The sequence below is a fragment of the Camelus ferus genome, chromosome 5 (assembly GCF_009834535.1).
Source record: "Camelus ferus isolate YT-003-E chromosome 5, BCGSAC_Cfer_1.0, whole genome shotgun sequence".
In the NCBI taxonomy this organism is placed as follows: domain Eukaryota; kingdom Metazoa; phylum Chordata; class Mammalia; order Artiodactyla; family Camelidae; genus Camelus; species Camelus ferus.
Window position 1 is genome coordinate 73936456 of NC_045700.1, and position 17109 is coordinate 73953564.

A 17109-nucleotide genomic window follows, 5' to 3' on the forward strand; every position below is an offset into this window, starting at 1 on the left:
GTATTTATCCAAAGAAAACAAAAATACTAATTCAAAAAATATATATGCACCCCTATGTTCATTGCAGCATTATTTACAATAGTCAAGATATGGAAGCAACCTAAGTTCTCATCGATAGATGATTTGATAAAGAAGTTGTGATACACACACACACACACACACACACACACACAGGAATATTGCTCAGCCATAAAAAAAGAATGAAATCTTGCCATTTGCAACAACATGGGTGGACCTGGAGGGTATTATGCTAAGTGAAATAAGACAGACAAAGACAAAGACTGTATGATTTCACTTACATGCAGAATCTAAAATAATGAACAAACATAACAAAGCATAGAGTCATTGATACAGAGAACAAACAGGTGGTTGTCAGAGGGAGGGGAATGGGGAGATGAGAGAAATAGAAGAAATTAAGAGGTACAAACTCCCAGTTATAAAATAAATGTCACAGGTATGAAATGTACAGTGTGGGGAATATAGTCAATAATAATGCAATGTCTTTGGTGACAGATGGTGATCATTTTGAAATGTATAGAAATACTGAATCACTATATTGTACACTTGGGACTAACATAGTGTTGGTCAATTGTACTTCAAAAACAAACCAACCAACCAACCCATAGACAAAGAGACTAGATTTATGGTTATCAGAGGCAGAGGTTGGGGGAGGGAGAATTGGACAAAGGTAGTCAAAAGGTACAAACTTCCCATTATAAATAAGGTACTAGGGATGTGATGTACACCTGACAAATATAATTAACACTGCTGTATGTTAATATATGAAAGTTGTTAAGAGAGTAAATCCTAAGAGTTCTCACTACAGGGAAATTTTTTTTTCTATTTCTTTAATTTTGTATCTATATGAGGTGATGGATGGTCACTAAACTTACTGTAGATATCATTTCATGATATATCTAAGTTAAATAATTATGCTGTACACCTTAAACTTAAAATTGCTGCATTAAACATACCTCAATAAAATTGGAAGAAAAAATAAAACTAAAAAGACCTAAGCATATTTATATGTTTCAGGGGAGAGAGAACAGAATCTGAGAGACTGACAGAGATTTTATTTTGATAGAACTAATTTCCTGAAGAGAAAAGAGGGAATGGGAACTAAAACATAACTAGAGGGATTTGCTTTTGATGTCCTCTAATGACATCGTAATAACAATAATAATGCTTTCTACATGCCAGGCATTGTTCCAAGCACTTCAGATGTAATAACTGAATTAGGACCGGATAGAGATGATGAACTTGGGAATGAAGAGTTGAAAGAATGTGCACCTAAAAATCAAAATTATCTCTGTGAATATGAATATGAAGATAAAATTATGTACTGATAATCTGCTAAAAGAGAAAGACAAACTAGTGTAGACAGCCTAAAAAGAGATGGTTTGAAGACAGGAGAGGAAGTTGACTAGAAACGTATAAAGGTATTTCCGAAAAGTAATTCAAATGATTGTGTCGTTTTCTCCAGTAGTGCTCAGATACACTGGTGTCGGAGCTCAGAGCCAGGCTATTATCATCCCAAAGTTGGAAGTTTATAAGCAGAGTGGGATTGAAAGACAAGAGTTCAGGAAGTTGACAGCACTGGCAGAGGGTGGTTAAGTGATGCTCAGTAGGGTTGGGTTAGACATAAAATAAAGTAAAGCCAGGAGAGGGATAATGGTAGATAGGAAACAAGGAAGTGAAAAGGAATAGAACGATTACAGACATAGAATCCATTACTCTCTCTTCCACTCCTGAGTGGACAATCAAGGCAGCAGGTTGCCGCAGCTCATGAAAGCCATCAGAAAAGTAAACACTGTCATCTTCAGGTTCAGGTTTTTCTCCACGTAGCAGAGTCCTCGGGAAGGATGGATCTTCCCAACTGAATTTGCAGTCCACTGACCAGCATCACTGGCATCATCCCAGAACTTATTAGAAAGGCAGAATCTTGGGTTCCACTCCAGAAGTACTGAATCAGAATCTGCCTTTTTTTTTAAAGTAGAATCTCCAAGTAACTTGTATGTACCCTGAATGTAAGAAGCACTGGGATAAACAGATGAGAGAATGTAGATTCACCTTCGGTTTATTTGTGCTGGTCATGATACGCTAGGAGAAACAAGGAGCAGATATCTTGCCTGTGATGTTCTCCAGCTCCCAGACTCAATGTATGCCCCCTTTTTATGTATAATTTAAATCCTTTCCCAAATGATTTGCCATCTTCCAAACTAACTCCTCCCTAATTCCACTCCATACCCCAGGTGCTCTCCTATCTGAATGTAAGGGTGTTGTATACGATAAATCATAAGCTTCCTGTTAGTTTTAAAATTATTTGATTTTATGTGTCATAGCCCAGCTTCCTCTGCACAGTAAAAACAAAAACAAAAACGAAAACCAAACACTCAGCCCAAGTGAAATGAAATTCAGTCATTTTGCAGTAAGACACACACACACACACACACACACACACACACACACACACACACACACACACACACACACACACACACACACACACACACCCATCCACTGCTGGGTCAGCTCTAAAGGGTGCCTACCGTGTCTTTGTAACTCCTAACATTCCAGTATTTGGAATACGTGATATGAATGGTTTTTCAGCTGCTTTTCACCACCCTCCCCTCCTCGTGCAAAACCAAACCGAAATTCTTCCAAATGAATTAAGTCACTTGAGAGTCTGAGTGGAAGCTTGAGAGAATTTGCCTTCACACGTTAATGTTAGTGCGGAACCAATTTCCTAAGACGTGGAGGTTCTAGGGGAACAAGGCAAGTCAGCGACAAACTGATCACGAAGATATCTACTGGGGGCGTCAGCGTCAACGGAAAAATTTGGTAACATTATTTAAAGACTAACGATGCTTTCTGTGATTCGGGCTTTAATGTTATACCAAGACCAGAATCTTGTCGACCTGCTGGTTGCTTTTCATGAGCCGGTGCTTTTAAGCGATGTTTCCTACTGGGCCGACGTCGGCGGTCAAGGAGGGGAGGAAAAGCCATTTGTTCCCTCCTCAAGCTAACTGGTCCAGAGAACTGTGAATGTGCTCTACCACTGCTGGGAGAACCGAAATTGAGGAGGCCGGAGGCGTTTCGAAATTGAATCGCTAGGGTTTGTAAACTGCGCAAGGAAAGGTGTTTGCGACGTGACAGCCCCTGGTCTCCGGGCTCTGGTGTGTGTCTCCCCCCGCCCCCCGCCGCCGCCCGGTCCGCTCACCATCATTAATCGCTTCCCTCCACAGGTTAGCCCACCCGACACCCACCGCCAGCCTTCGCCTCCACGAGTCCCGCGCTCCGCCCCCCCCCCCCCCCCCCAGTCGCCCACCTCTTCTTTCCCAGCCTGCCTCTCATTGCCCTTCCCTCCCTTTCCCTCCCTTTCCTTTTCCTCGGGGCCTCCCCTCTCTCCCCACACCCTCCAGCCCACCCCACTCCGCTTTCTTCCCTCCCAGCCCTCGGATTCGCGCTCTCGCCGCAGACGCCGCCTCCGCTTTCCCAGCTAGACGCTGCGCGGGAGGCGAGCGGACAAGCTGCGCGCAGGCGCACTGAGCGGCGGGCGCGCGGACAAGGGGGGGCGTCCACGCAGGCGCGCGCTGTTCGGGCTTCGCTCCGGCGCCGGCAGCCGGGCGTTCTTCGGCTCTCGGTCCGGGCTCGCGACCCCGCGGCGGCGGCGGCACCATGTTCCTCCACTCCGTCAATCTCTGGAACCTGGCGTTTTATGCCCTCATGGTCTTCATGGCCACCCTGGGGCTGTGGGACGTCTTCTTCGGTTTCGAGGAGAACAAGTGCAGTATGAGCTACATGTTTGAGTACCCGGAGTACCAGGTGAGGTTCCGCCCTCTCTCCACCTGGGCGCTCCCAGGCTCGGGCCCTTTCTCCCTGGCTGTTCTGTGGCTTTCCCTGCGCCTCTCCCGCCGCCTTCTCCTAACCTCGTCTCGTTGCTTTCTCCGCCCCGGAAGACTCCGCAGCCCCCCGCGGCCCCCTTCACCTGCCCTTTGTGTCCTCTCTTCACGGTGGGGAGTTTGATAGATGGTTCCCCGAGCATCCTCCCCTCCCTCCTCGAGGTCGCTCCCCTGCCCCTCCGCCCCTTTCGTGGCCCTGGCTCTTTGAGAATCGGCGGGCCCAACGTCCCTCATCCGCAGAGACGCAATCCCAGCCCCTCTCCCGAAACCCAGACCCCATCCTCCCCGCCTTCCTGCCCTAACAGGTACCCTGGGCCCTCCTTTGCTTCCCACGCGCCGAGATACTTCCCCTCCCGCCCAGTGATTTGCGCATCGGCTCTGGCTTTTCTAGAAGGGAACCGAGGTTCTGCAGAGCGTGTATTGGCTCGAGAGTTCCCAAGGCTGCCTTGGAGATTAAAGGGTTTTACCTGTGTGAAAGGCTAACTTGATGAATAATTAAATGGAAACTAGTGCAGTTCCCTCCTGTGAAGGTTTTGCGGAGCCTCCTGTTTGTAGCTCGTGGGTCTGTGCGTGCACAGGCATGCCTGTGTTTATGCATGTCGCCTCTTACCAGTTGCATACAAAATCTGTTTCATGGTGTTATTTTTGTTTTCTCTCCGTGTTTGCAACTTAAGAGAGACCTGGCCCTTGTTTCTCTCCCTCTTTCTGCCCACCCTCTTCGTTCCATTTTGAATTATTTTCAATCACAATTGCTTTATCAGTTAAGCATAGTAGACTCTAGAATTTCATTCATGGCCAGCTGTAAGGCGGAGGTGACAAATTACACAGCCCTCCGAAGAAATTTCTCCCGAAAGATTCTTTTCTTTCCAAATGCATCTCCTAATTATGGAATACATATTGTAGTGGTAACTTCCTACCGTAAAAAGTATATGTACTATAATACATATTGATAAAATGCATTTAAAACCGTAGCACATTTTGTCTTTAAGGTGCAAGATGCAGAACTTGAGTGCTCCTGTGTACAGGTCCTTATGGAGGAGCCTATTATTTGATTATGCAGTTATTTAGGTCTTAACACTATTTACGATTTAAATTGCTGAAGAGCATCCTTTCCCATGGGCAAAATTCGCATTTAGATTTCATTTGTTTTGAGATCCTTACCTTGGTTTTGTATTCATGCTTGTAAGGAAGTGGAAGCATTTGCTATTAAATACTATTGAAAGCAGATTTTAATGTTACTATTGTTTCTTAATATCTAATTGAGTATGTTGGTTTATGTTTATCGGAAGCTATATATGGTTAAATTTGTGGTCTTTCAGTTTAGATTTTTTTCAAACTGAAAATAGAAGCCTTATAATCTTTCATTTTTCTATGGCTTAGTAATTAGGCAACTCCCAACAGATTAAAGTAGGTCATTTTGGTTTTGTACAGCATTGAGAAGTTTGGCTAAAATAAAATCATTTTGGAACAATACAGTACTAATTCCCATTTATTTTTAGATTGCCCACTATTATTGAAGCTATTTTAATATTTGCAGTCATAGAAATTACGGAGCATATGGACCTCACACAGATGCATTTCATGCCTCATAAAATTGACTGGAAAAACACAGAAAATTAGTGTAGCTAATGCAGAAGAGCTATTTTGCTTTTTTGTTGTTGAATAGTCTGTATTTAGTTATTTTGGTTTTTTTTTTTTTGAGGTTTTACACTTCTGTTAATAATATGTTAGTGCGGTAATAACTACAGTGGCTGGACTGTTTGATACACAATTTTAGTAGACTTTTATTTTTGTGGTGTAAAAAGCGTTTATTCACTGCAGTATTTATATTTGACTCTTAGTCCTTTTATTGTACGCAATGGGTCATGTTATTTTGCAAATACAGTAAAAACCTGGCCACGGAGATGAGTCATTTTGAATATGATACGTGAAATTTCTGGACAATCGGGATCATTCTATTAAGAACCAATAGTCTTGTTTAAAATGTTCTAAACACATTTTATATATTGCTTACTTTTTATTATAGTATGTAGTATGCTCTAATTGTTCACAGGTTGATATCCAGCATATGGGATGTCCTAGCTGGGCTTTCTTCTTGTTCTTGATGCCTTTCTTCTTTCGTAGTGCTCATTTGCATAGTCATTAGCTGAGTTCTAAAGGCATTGAGAGGTAGTTGAAACACGCTTAATTTTATTCTCCATTTCAAAAACAAAACGTGGGACAGGAACTTGAAACTTTGTAAAATTTAAGTTTTGGATTGAAAATTGTTTGATTATCTTTATTAATTGTCTACCTTTGATTTTCCTAGTTCACTTATTCAGAGTTAACTGAACATCTCACCAACCTACCAGGCAAAATATACATTATCCTTTACAGCTGTTGCCTTATGATACCAAGGCAAAGCTTTTATTTGATAGCAAACAGTTTTAGGCAAATTGTAGAATTCAAGAAGAAAACACCTGTGTTGTATTTTTTCATACAGTAATTTGTTCGGCTCTCTTTAGCTATATGACCTGGCAATTGCGCTCTGAAAGGAAGCGTTGATATTGGAAAATTTAATCATGTATTGTGTTATTAAGTGTGATGTTTATTTGGCATATCATTTGTTTAATGACTACTCTGTCATATATATTCTAGATACTGGTACAGGTGAAAGGGAATTAGAGATGAACCAGACCTTGTGCCTTTAAATTTATGTTCTTAGAATACAAAAGGGGAGACAGTAATGAAATGGATAGTTAAAATATAATGTGCTAAATGTTATAATTTTACTATAGGACTGTGTACAAGGCTCTTTACAGAAGAGAGCAGCCATGTTCGTCTTGGGTAGTCAAAGCTACAGAGAAGAGGTTATGTGTTGGGCAGTTGAGGATACGTATATAGTTCATAAAGTGCAGGAACAAGAAAATTGTAGGAATAAAGAATGGCTTTTGTGAAGGTGAGAAGGCACCAGGACACATTGCATAAGCAGTGGGTATAGTATGTTATCATTTATGGAGATAGAAAAGGAGAAAATAACCTATAAACACATTTGCTTGTATTTGTGTACATGTAAAATATTTCTGGAACCACAGACTAACATTGGTTGCCTTCTGGGTAGGGAACTGGAAGGCTAAAAGACCGAGGGTAGGAGAGAACCTTTTCAAGATAAACCCTATTGAATCTTAAATTTTGGAACATATTACAAAATTAAAAAGATGGCGTATATATATAATAAGGAAGCAGCTGAGAATAGTTACAGCCAGGTTTGAAAGGGCCTCTCTTATCATCTGTGTGTGCAGTGAGGAAACACATAAGGTATACGTTTTAAACAAGATTATTTCTTGATAGCAGTGTGGACTGTGAGCTGTTGGAAATCTTTTCGTGGGGAGGGTGCTCATTAAAAATAATCAGTATAAAATAATCAATTTAAAATATATTGGAGTCTATTATTATAAATGCTTTCTTTTTAAATCCCTTGACTCACTGCTGCTGCTGCTGCTGCTTTTTTTTTTTTTTCTTTTTTTTTTCATCAGCATCCTTTTTATATGCCTCCATCTTTTCTGTCCTCAGTCTAGCCAATACTCTTCCTGTCTTTTCAGGCCAGTCACTCCCAACTTGAATTCTGTTGGAAATGCAAGTTTTGCCATTGACTACAACTCCCACTTTTTATTTTTGTTCTATTCTTTTTTTCCATCTTTATACTTTTTTCTACTCCATGTTATATGCATTCACATTTTTTTAAATGTATACTTTCTCACTATGAAATTATTTTAATAATAGTATATATGAAATACATCAAATATATTCCTTTGTTTTTCTGTTTCCAAAGAATTAACTATTTCTTTTTTGATATGTTTGATAATTATTATTCTTCTGAGTTAATTTTCAACTAGTTCAGAACTTTGTTTAGTTACTGTCCTAAAAAAAAAAAGATCTAATATGCTTGTACTGTTATATCAAGTGGTATACTAAATTGAGAGGAGTTAAGATAACTGTTTCCTTGTTCTCTCACATTTTTCTCTTTGCTTAATTTGTACCTAGAGAAACAAAATACCACATTATTTTTTATTGTATACTGTGTGTAATTAATATTGGGACTAATGTGAGTTGAAATACATGCACACATATAAAGTAAATAGTGACGTTGACATATCCGTATTTTGAGTACTTGAGGAGATAAAGATTCTAGTATCTTAAACAATAAGCTCTCAGTCTCAAGATATTTTCATGGTGTTACTGGCACAGATTGTTTATGATAATATCCTCAAAGGAATATTCAGGAATTTGCATGAATGATCATAATTCTACTTTTTAGAACAGTGATTTTTATCAGTAGTCATTACCATTTACAGTTTTCAAAATTCATTCAGTAGTTAAAATTTTTATCAAGCTTTTGTGCATTTCTGACAGATCATTAAATCTATTAATGTCAGCTTAAGTAAAATCTGTTCAATGTAACTGGTTTCATTTTTAATCGTTTCTGTCCTTAAAAAAAAAGAGCAGAAGAAGAGCTCATAGTTTACTACCACTTTTATAGATGCCTACCTTTTGGGAATGACATTAAGACTTAATTCATATTTGCTGAAAAAAATATAATGTGAATTACTGGCTCATTTGGTATACAATAATATGAATTTCAGAGTAATTTCAGGCTTACTGACAAACCATGCACCTGGTCCATGAAAACTGAAACAGATGTTAGTTCATTGGAATGTTTTTGGTGAGAAGAATGTACTTCTCTTGATCAAGACATGGCTATAAGGTTCAAATTAATTTGTTAAAGCACATTGTAGGTCAAAGCATACTAAGAAAGCTGCATTATAAAAAACTAACTTTCCTTTGAATGATATAACATCTGGAATATATAGTTCGGCATGAGTAAAAGGAGAAACATTAAAAAACAGTTTAAAATAGCAAAAAAAGAATTGATTTGTTAATAGAAAGCTTTTATCATTTCTAAGTATAATTGATAACAGATACTAAGTTAAATGCATTTCCAATTACGTTAACATGGAACTTGCTAACATATACCAGTATTTTTCTCTTGTTAGTGGCTATTTTGAGTAATTTGTATTATTTAGAATTTTAGGTAGTGCCATTTTAGGCTTTTCTGAATACTATATGGTTCAAAACTCACGTAATTCAAGACTAATGCTTCATATATATAAACTAAAAGTAGAAATTGTGCATTACGTGTAGTTTTATCATCTAGTATTTTTATATTGCACTATTTCAAATTTGTATGATTTAAAATTGGGTACAGTGAGACTGAGTTGTATTAATAAAACTGACTAAAGTGAAATTGCTTTTTTTTTTTTCCTGTAGAAAATAGAACTTCCAAAGAAACTGGCAAAACGCTATCCCGCATATGAATTATATCTTTATGGGGAAGGATCCTATGCTGAAGAGCACAAAATTCTCCCTTTGACAGGTATTCCTGTTCTCTTCCTTCCTGGTAATGCTGGAAGTTATAAGCAAGGTAAGTATCAAAAGTAAAATTTGAAAGCTGTAAAACTCAATTGAATAATTTATCAGACACATACTCTGTGTTAAGTACTATACTGGGCATACTGAGAGACACAAATACGACGTTCTGTCTGAGAGAAATGCCTGTGAGAACACATAGAATAGTTGAAGACCACCTCGCAAAGAGTAAGTAGGGAAAAAGAATAAGATGGAGTGGGATGGAATAAGTGGATGATACAGGGATTCAGGAGTCAGACGAAAGAGGTTTATGTTAGAAATGGAGGGTACAGAAAACAGAGCCTAAGGCATTGATTAGAGTAGTAAATCAGTGGTTTATGTTATGCTGAACAAGAGAAGAGATTGGTTTCTTTCTTTTGGAACTACTTAAATTAGATCTAGAAATACTGAGGGGAACTCAGAAAGGTCGGGTAGGGAAGTTAGATGTACAGATTCCAGACTGAATATTGGCTTGGAGATACAGCAGTTATTTTCTGGTGAAATAGTCAAGTAATGTGGAAGTAATTTCCGATAAGTCTCTCTTTTTTGTTATTAAATGTTATATTCTTTTATATAATGAGAAGAGAATTATTTCAACATGTAGTATTATTACTCACATGTTTATTTAGCTAACAAATATTATTTACCTACCGTGATCAGGCAGTATTCTAGATCTTAGGGATCCAAAACAGACCAAGCCAGAGTAAGTTCCTCTCTTCATCAAACTTATTTTCTTGTTGGGAAGACAGCTATCAAATAAATATACCAGTAATGTCAAGAGAAAGAAATAAACCAGCGTAAGGGATAAAGGATAAACGGGATCAAGAGGAGGCTAGTTTAGATGAAGTGGCCAGGAAAGGCCAGTATGAGGAAATGACATTTGCATAGAGGCTTGAATGTAGCTGGGGACTAAGATGTGAACATGCTTGGGGCATTCAAGGCCACTGAGACTAGAGAAATTGGAAAGAGATCAGGATGGCAAAGTTGCCACAGGCTACATCACAAAAACTGTGGAAGAGACTTAGAATTTTGATCTAGGTGTGATAGGAAATTGTTACAGGGTTTGGGTAGGAAATGGTATATTCTGATTTTTTTTTTTTTGTTTATTATTAATCGTTGCGTTTGAAATATAACACACATATACAGGAGTGCAGACATCAAACATATTCAGTTAAAAATTACTATAAAGTGAACACCCAAAACCCAAATCAAGAAATAGAAGATTCAGCACACTGGAAACCACGTCTGTGCCCCTTCCTGATTAAAATTCTCTCCCTTCTTTCTAGATGGAACCACAATATAACTTTAAGATACTAATTTTCTTGACTTTCTTTATAGTTCTAACATCTAAATCTGCATCTCAAGTCAGTCTACTTATGTGGGGCTATTTTTAAACTTTGCTATATAAATACAGTCATTTAGAATGTATTGTTTTGTGTCTGGCTTTTTCCACTTAACATTGTTTTTAAAATTCATCCAAGTTGTTGTGAGTTGTGATTCATTCATTTTCCTGACTCTGTATTATTCTGTTGTATGACTACGCCATAGTTTAAACATTCTATCTTTGGACATTTGTGTTGTTTACATTTATTGGCAGTTACTATAATGAACATTCTTCTTACCTTGGAGCACATAAGCCCATGTTTCTGCAAGATATATACATTAGAAGCACAAATCCATGTCACAGTTTATATGTATCCTTTTATTTTTACTGGTTATGTTAACTTATGCTCCTGGAAACTTTCCTTTGTTCCATATCCTTGACAATATCAGAATTGCCAGATTTAAAAATTTTAACCAGTCTGGTAAGTGTGATTTATTTTTGACAGATGATCATTCTGGCTTTGCTGTGTAGAAAATATGCTATAAAGGGGCAAGAGTAGAAGCTGGAAAGATGCTAAACATCATTTATCATCAAGGAAATGCAAGTCAAAAGCACAATAAGATACTATTTCATACCCATTAGGGTAACTGTAATCTAAAAGGTAATCACAAGTGTTGTTGAGAATGTGAAGAAATTGAAATTCTCATACATTGCTGGTAGGAATATAAAATGGTATTGCCACTTTGGAAAAGTTTGACTGTTCCTCAGAATATTAAACACAGAGTTATATGACCCAGTAATTCCACTATAGGTATCTACCCAAGAAAAATGAAAATGTACATCCATACAAAAACTTGTATACAATGTTCATATCAACAATAGTCATAGGAGCTAAAAGGCAGCAACAACCCAAATGCCCATCAACTGATGAATGGATGAATAAAATGTGATGTATCCATGTAATGGAATATTATTCAGCAATACAAAGGAGTGAATTACTGATACATGAATTGCATGCTACGATGTGGCTAACCTTGAAAACATTATAAATAAAAGAAGCCAATCATAAAAGACTGTATTATTTGATCCCATTTATAGAAATGTCCAGAATACGCAAATACATAGGGACCAAAAGCATATTAGTGCTTTCCAGGGATTAGGAGGAGAAGAGGAATGTAGAGTCTCATTAGAGACTGCTAATGAGTACAGGGTTTTCTTTATGGAGTGATTAAAAATACCAAAAGTTAGATTGCAGAAATGATTGTACAGTTCTGTGACTATACAAAATATCATTGAATTGTACACTTTATATGATGAATCGTATAGTACACGAATTACATATGTTAAAAAATGGAATGACAAACATTTTGTTTGCTAAAACATACTGCAACTTTTAGTGCCAGATAATATAATCAATTCACAAATCTGTGAAAGGGTTTACAAAGCAAAACGTAAAACAGTGGAAGCAGGGAGACCATTCCATTTAGGAAATTGTGAGAGTAGTTCAGGCGAGAGATGGTGGTGCTTAGGATAGGAAGGTGGTGGTGGAAATAGTGAGAAGCCCTGATTGGGGATATATTTAGAAGGGAGAGCATGACAGGATTTACTGATGATTGGATGTCATGAGTAAGGAAGAGAGACAAATTAAGCGTGAGTATCTAAACCACTGTGATGAGCAGACATTTCTTGTAGGAATTCTCTCATTCTTAAAATCCTGAAGTGTGACAAAATTCCAGCTTCTTCTCAGAATCCTTCCCCTCCCTTTTAGCTATCGTTTGCCCCTACTGAAGGGAAAGCAGCTGGAAATTGAATGAACCATTAAATTTTATTTATTTAAAGACAAGACATACAACTGCTAAGTTAGTTGGTTCTTCTGATTAATGTTATTAAGGATGTCACCCTGAAATAGGCTGTATATATTCAGAATGTGCAAAAATAGATGAAGGTTTAAAAATTTTTGCTTAATGTGCACTTTGCCCTTTTCCTCTGCAGTTCGTTCTATTGGCTCTATTGCACTTAGAAAAGCAGAAGACATTGACTTCAAGTACCACTTTGACTTCTTCAGTGTGAATTTCAATGAAGAACTAGTGGCACTGTATGGTGGAAGTCTTCAGAAGCAGACCAAGTTTGTACATGAATGCATTAAAACAATTCTCAAACTCTATAAGGTATGAGATAATGATGCAGGTCAATGGTGATCAACCTGTTAGCATTACTTTTTTTGTTATTGTTGAAGGGACTCAGCCTATTTTAAATCATTTGTCTATTTATGAAGCAAAAAGATGGCACAAAGTTTTTGTGTGTCTGGGAGCCTGTTTTGAACTCTGGTAGGTTTTGAAGTTCAAGTTGAATTTACAAGAATTCTTTCTTGTGGTGAATTTTGGAAAAAGAATTATTTTAACTTTATGTATAAAATAGGACTGCAGTGCCTTTCCTGAATACCATTGGTATGGATTTCTGCTTTGAGTTTTGGCTAAATAACTGGTACTAGAATAGACCATTTCCATATGTAAACGACTCAAAAACTAGCTAAGGTATCTGAAGCACATGCTTTCAGGTGTTGAACAAGCAAACAGTAGAGGACTGTGATTCCTGAAAGAAGGAGAAAGTGTAAAGTGAGCTACACAAGTGCCCTCGCCTTCTACCTGGAAGCGTTTTCCACGCTATGGGGTAAACTTTAGAGATCTAGCAGAGCACACTGATAGCACTAAATTGGAGAAGGCAGAGACTGGACTTTGGGGCTACTGAAATGGCTAGGCTTGTGGTCAGGGTATGAGAAAGAAGAGAACTAGACAGAGATAGGAGCCCTAGAAATTTGCATTTTTCCATCTTTGCTACAATGCTGCGCTGCATATGCACAGGGCAAGAAGCTACAAGACGAGGGCATACCAAGGAAGAAATGGTGAGGTGTGGGTACATTAGGTACAAGGAATAAGGGGAAATAAATATTTAGAGAAATTTAAAAGAGCACTAAAACAGACTAAAAATCATTCTGTGCCAGCTATTCTAAACAGTGTCAGAGATAAAATACTTCTCCCTGCTGGCGTGAGTCACTTTCTCCCTTGGTACGCCACTGCGCAAGTCCTGGCAAAAGACAGCGGGAAATTATGAGCTGAATTGAGATTTCAGAGGCCACACGATGCTGGGAAACAGGAGTTCTGACCAGCTAATTCAGAAAGACCTATCTGAACATTCATTTGAGACCCCAGAAAGGTTATGATTTAGGAAAAGGACTACTCTATCCCTAAAGTAAGAGCTACTCTGGGATCTACTTTATTAGTGCTTACATGTAAGCCTCAAAAACTTTGAAGTTAACGATTTAGAGTAAAAGGTGCATACAGCAAAGGAACAGATAGGGAATCTCAGCAGAGACATGGAAACTATTTTTAAAAAGAACAAAAAAGGAAAAATCTAGAAGTGAAGCAATACATATCAGAAAAGAAAAATTCAGCTGCTAGGGTTTCAGCAGATTGAACACTACAGAACAAGATACTGAATTTGAAGTCAGGACAATTAAAAACTGTCCACAGTGAAGCACAGAGAATGAAAGGATGGGAAGGATAGGGCCTTAGGAGCCTGGGGGACAGTGCTAAGTGGTCTAACGTGTGTAATTGGAACCCTGGGAGAAGAGAGAAATGGGAGGAAAAAATATTCAAAGAACCTATGGTCCCAAATTTTCCAATTTTGAGTAAAAAATTTCAACCCACAGATCAAGAAGGTCAATGAATGTCAAGCAGGATAAACACAAAATCACCAAAGTTTATCATAGTCAAATTATTCAAAACCAAAGTAAAGAGAAAAATCTTAAAAGCAACCAGAGAAAAAAAAGACTCTTTACCTACAGGGAAAACAATAAAAATTACCACTGTTTTCCATCAGAAATAATGAAAGCCGGAAACAACAGAAGAACATCTTAAAGGTCTTTGGGGCAGGTGGGGTGGAAGCGAACTCTTAACCTACAATTACATATCCAGCAAAAATATCCTTCAAAACTGCGGCAAAATAAAGACATTGTCAGAGTAACAAAAGTGGCAGTTTTGTGATTAGTAGAAGGGAGAGGGAAATAAAAAATTACCATTAGGTGAGCAACATAGTAATAATTGCCTGAGTTAAGATTCATCCATCAAATGCTAAAATCAGTGGATGAAAGTTTGAGGAGAAAAGGATATTCACATGGTTTCACAGTATCTTTTCTAAAATATGTATCAACTACAAAGGGAAAGAACTTCACAATGAAGAAACCGGGCAGACATCATCTTAACTGAGGCTAACATTACCAGTAATAGGACCTTTTGATGTCATGAATCCCCTTGACATGATGCAACATAATTTCTGTGGCATTGCTGTCAAAAATGTATAACCTCATTCTAATCATGAGAAAACTTCAGACAAACCCAAATTGAGAGATGTGCTACAACATGACTAACCAGTACTCTTCAAAAGTATCAAGTTCATAAAAAAATGAGGAAAGACTGAATGAAGAACTGTCACAGATTAGAGGAGACTAAGGAGAAATAACAATGAAGGCAAGGGGGGATGCTGGGTAGAATCCTGAAATAGAAAAAGTACATTAGGGGGAAAACTAGTGAGACTTAGGTTTGCAGTTAATACTGTTGCACCAATGTTAATGTCTTGATTTTGATAATTGTAATATGGTTATATAAAGTGCTAACATCAAGGAAATTGGGGGAGAGGTTTATGGAACTATCTGTGCTATTTTACAACTTTTCTCTAATTGGTTCAAAGTTACAAGGTTAAAGAATTTATTTACAGTAAAAAAATGCATTGAGGTTTATAATTCAGTTAGAAGGAAAATACATAATAATGGTGAAGATGAGAAGAGGAATAAATAGAATTATTCCACTGTAGTAAGAAACATACTAATTCATGATAGACTGATAAGTTAAGGTTACAAGACTGATAAGGTTACATATTATAATTTATGGAGTAACAACAACAAAAAAGATGTAGCTAAAGAGCAAATGGAGGAGAAAAACAATTATACCTCAGAGATATCATGGGTTCAGTTCCAGACCACTAGAATAAGGCAAATATCGTGATAAAGCGAGTCACATGAATTTTTTGGTTTCCCAGTGCATATAAAAGTTATGTTTACACTATACTGGAGTCAATTAACTGCAACAGCATTATGTCTTAAAAAACAATGTACATAGCTTAATTTTTTAAATTGCTTAAAAATGCTGCCCACTATCTGAGCCTTCAAGTCATAGTAGTAACATCAGAGATCACTGATCACAGATCACCATAACAAGTAAAATAATGATGGAAAAGTTTGAAATACTGTGAGAATTACCAAAATGTGACTAAGTGACAAAGTGAGCAGATACTGTTGGAAAATGGTGCTGATCGACTTGTTCAACACAGGGTTGAACCTTCAATTTGTAAAAAAAAAACAGTATCTATGAAGCACAGTAAAATGAGGTATGCCTGTACTTGGTCTGACAAGAGGAAAGAACAGACAGATGGGACAAACAAAGCAAATGGCAAGATGGCAGAGCTAAACCCAGCTGTGTCAGTAATTACATTAATTGTAGATGGATTAACACTCGAATGAAAAGGAAGAGCTTGTCAGACTCGATAAAAAAAGCAAGACCCACCCAACTATATGCTAATCTGAGTATTAGAAAGCTAAAGCCACTTTAAAGATCGTGATAGATTGAAAGTAAAAGAATGGAAATATATATGTACAAACACAGATCATATGAAAGCTGGCATGACTGTCTTGTTAAATATATATAAGTAAGTATCAGTTAAATAGATTCTAGGACAAAGGATATTACAAGGATAAAGAGGGACATTTCATAATAATAAAAGAGTCAGCTGATCAAGAAGGCAAAAGAATTCAAGTGAGTATACACCTAACAGCAGAGCTTCCAAATTCATGAAGCAGAATCGAACAGAACTAAAAGGAGAAATCAGTAAATTCACAGTTAAGAGTTGGCGATTTCAACAATCCTCTCTCAGTAATTGATGAAATAAATAGGAAATCAATATAGAAGATTTGAACACTATTAACTGGCTTTACCTATTGATATTTACAGAACTCATCCAACAGCTGTAGAAACTATAATTGCTTTAAATGCACATGGAACATTTACTGAGATACGCCATGTGCTAGGCCATAAAACAACTCTCAGTAAGTTTTGAAAGATTGAAATCACATGGTTTATTTTCTGAACATAGCAGAATTAGAAATTGATAACAAAAAGTTATCTAGAAAATCCTCAAGTATTTGGAAATTATGTCTAGGTAACCCAGAGGTCAAAGAGTAAATCACAGGTGAAATTTGAGAATGTTTCCAACTGAATTAAAATGAAAACACATCATCAGGTTTAAGATTAAAGTAGTGATTAGAAGAAATAGCTTTAAATGCTTATATTAGAAAAGAAGAAGGTTTAAACGCAGTCATCTGACCTC

General features: G+C 37.5%; 1 protein-coding gene across 2 annotated transcripts in view; it reads left to right on the plus strand.

Moving 5' to 3' along the window:
• The first annotated feature begins 3566 nt into the window (after positions 1-3566).
• PGAP1 (post-GPI attachment to proteins inositol deacylase 1) overlaps positions 3567-17109 on the plus strand; it is a 69520-nt gene continuing 55977 nt past the window's right edge. For both annotated transcript variants that reach the window (XM_032480132.1, XM_032480133.1), the window contains exons 1-3: positions 3567-3825; positions 9210-9363; positions 12664-12839. In XM_032480132.1, the coding sequence (XP_032336023.1) occupies positions 3679-3825; positions 9210-9363; positions 12664-12839 (477 nt within the window). In that variant the 5' untranslated portion in view covers positions 3567-3678. The remainder of the gene's footprint in view (positions 3826-9209; positions 9364-12663; positions 12840-17109) is intronic.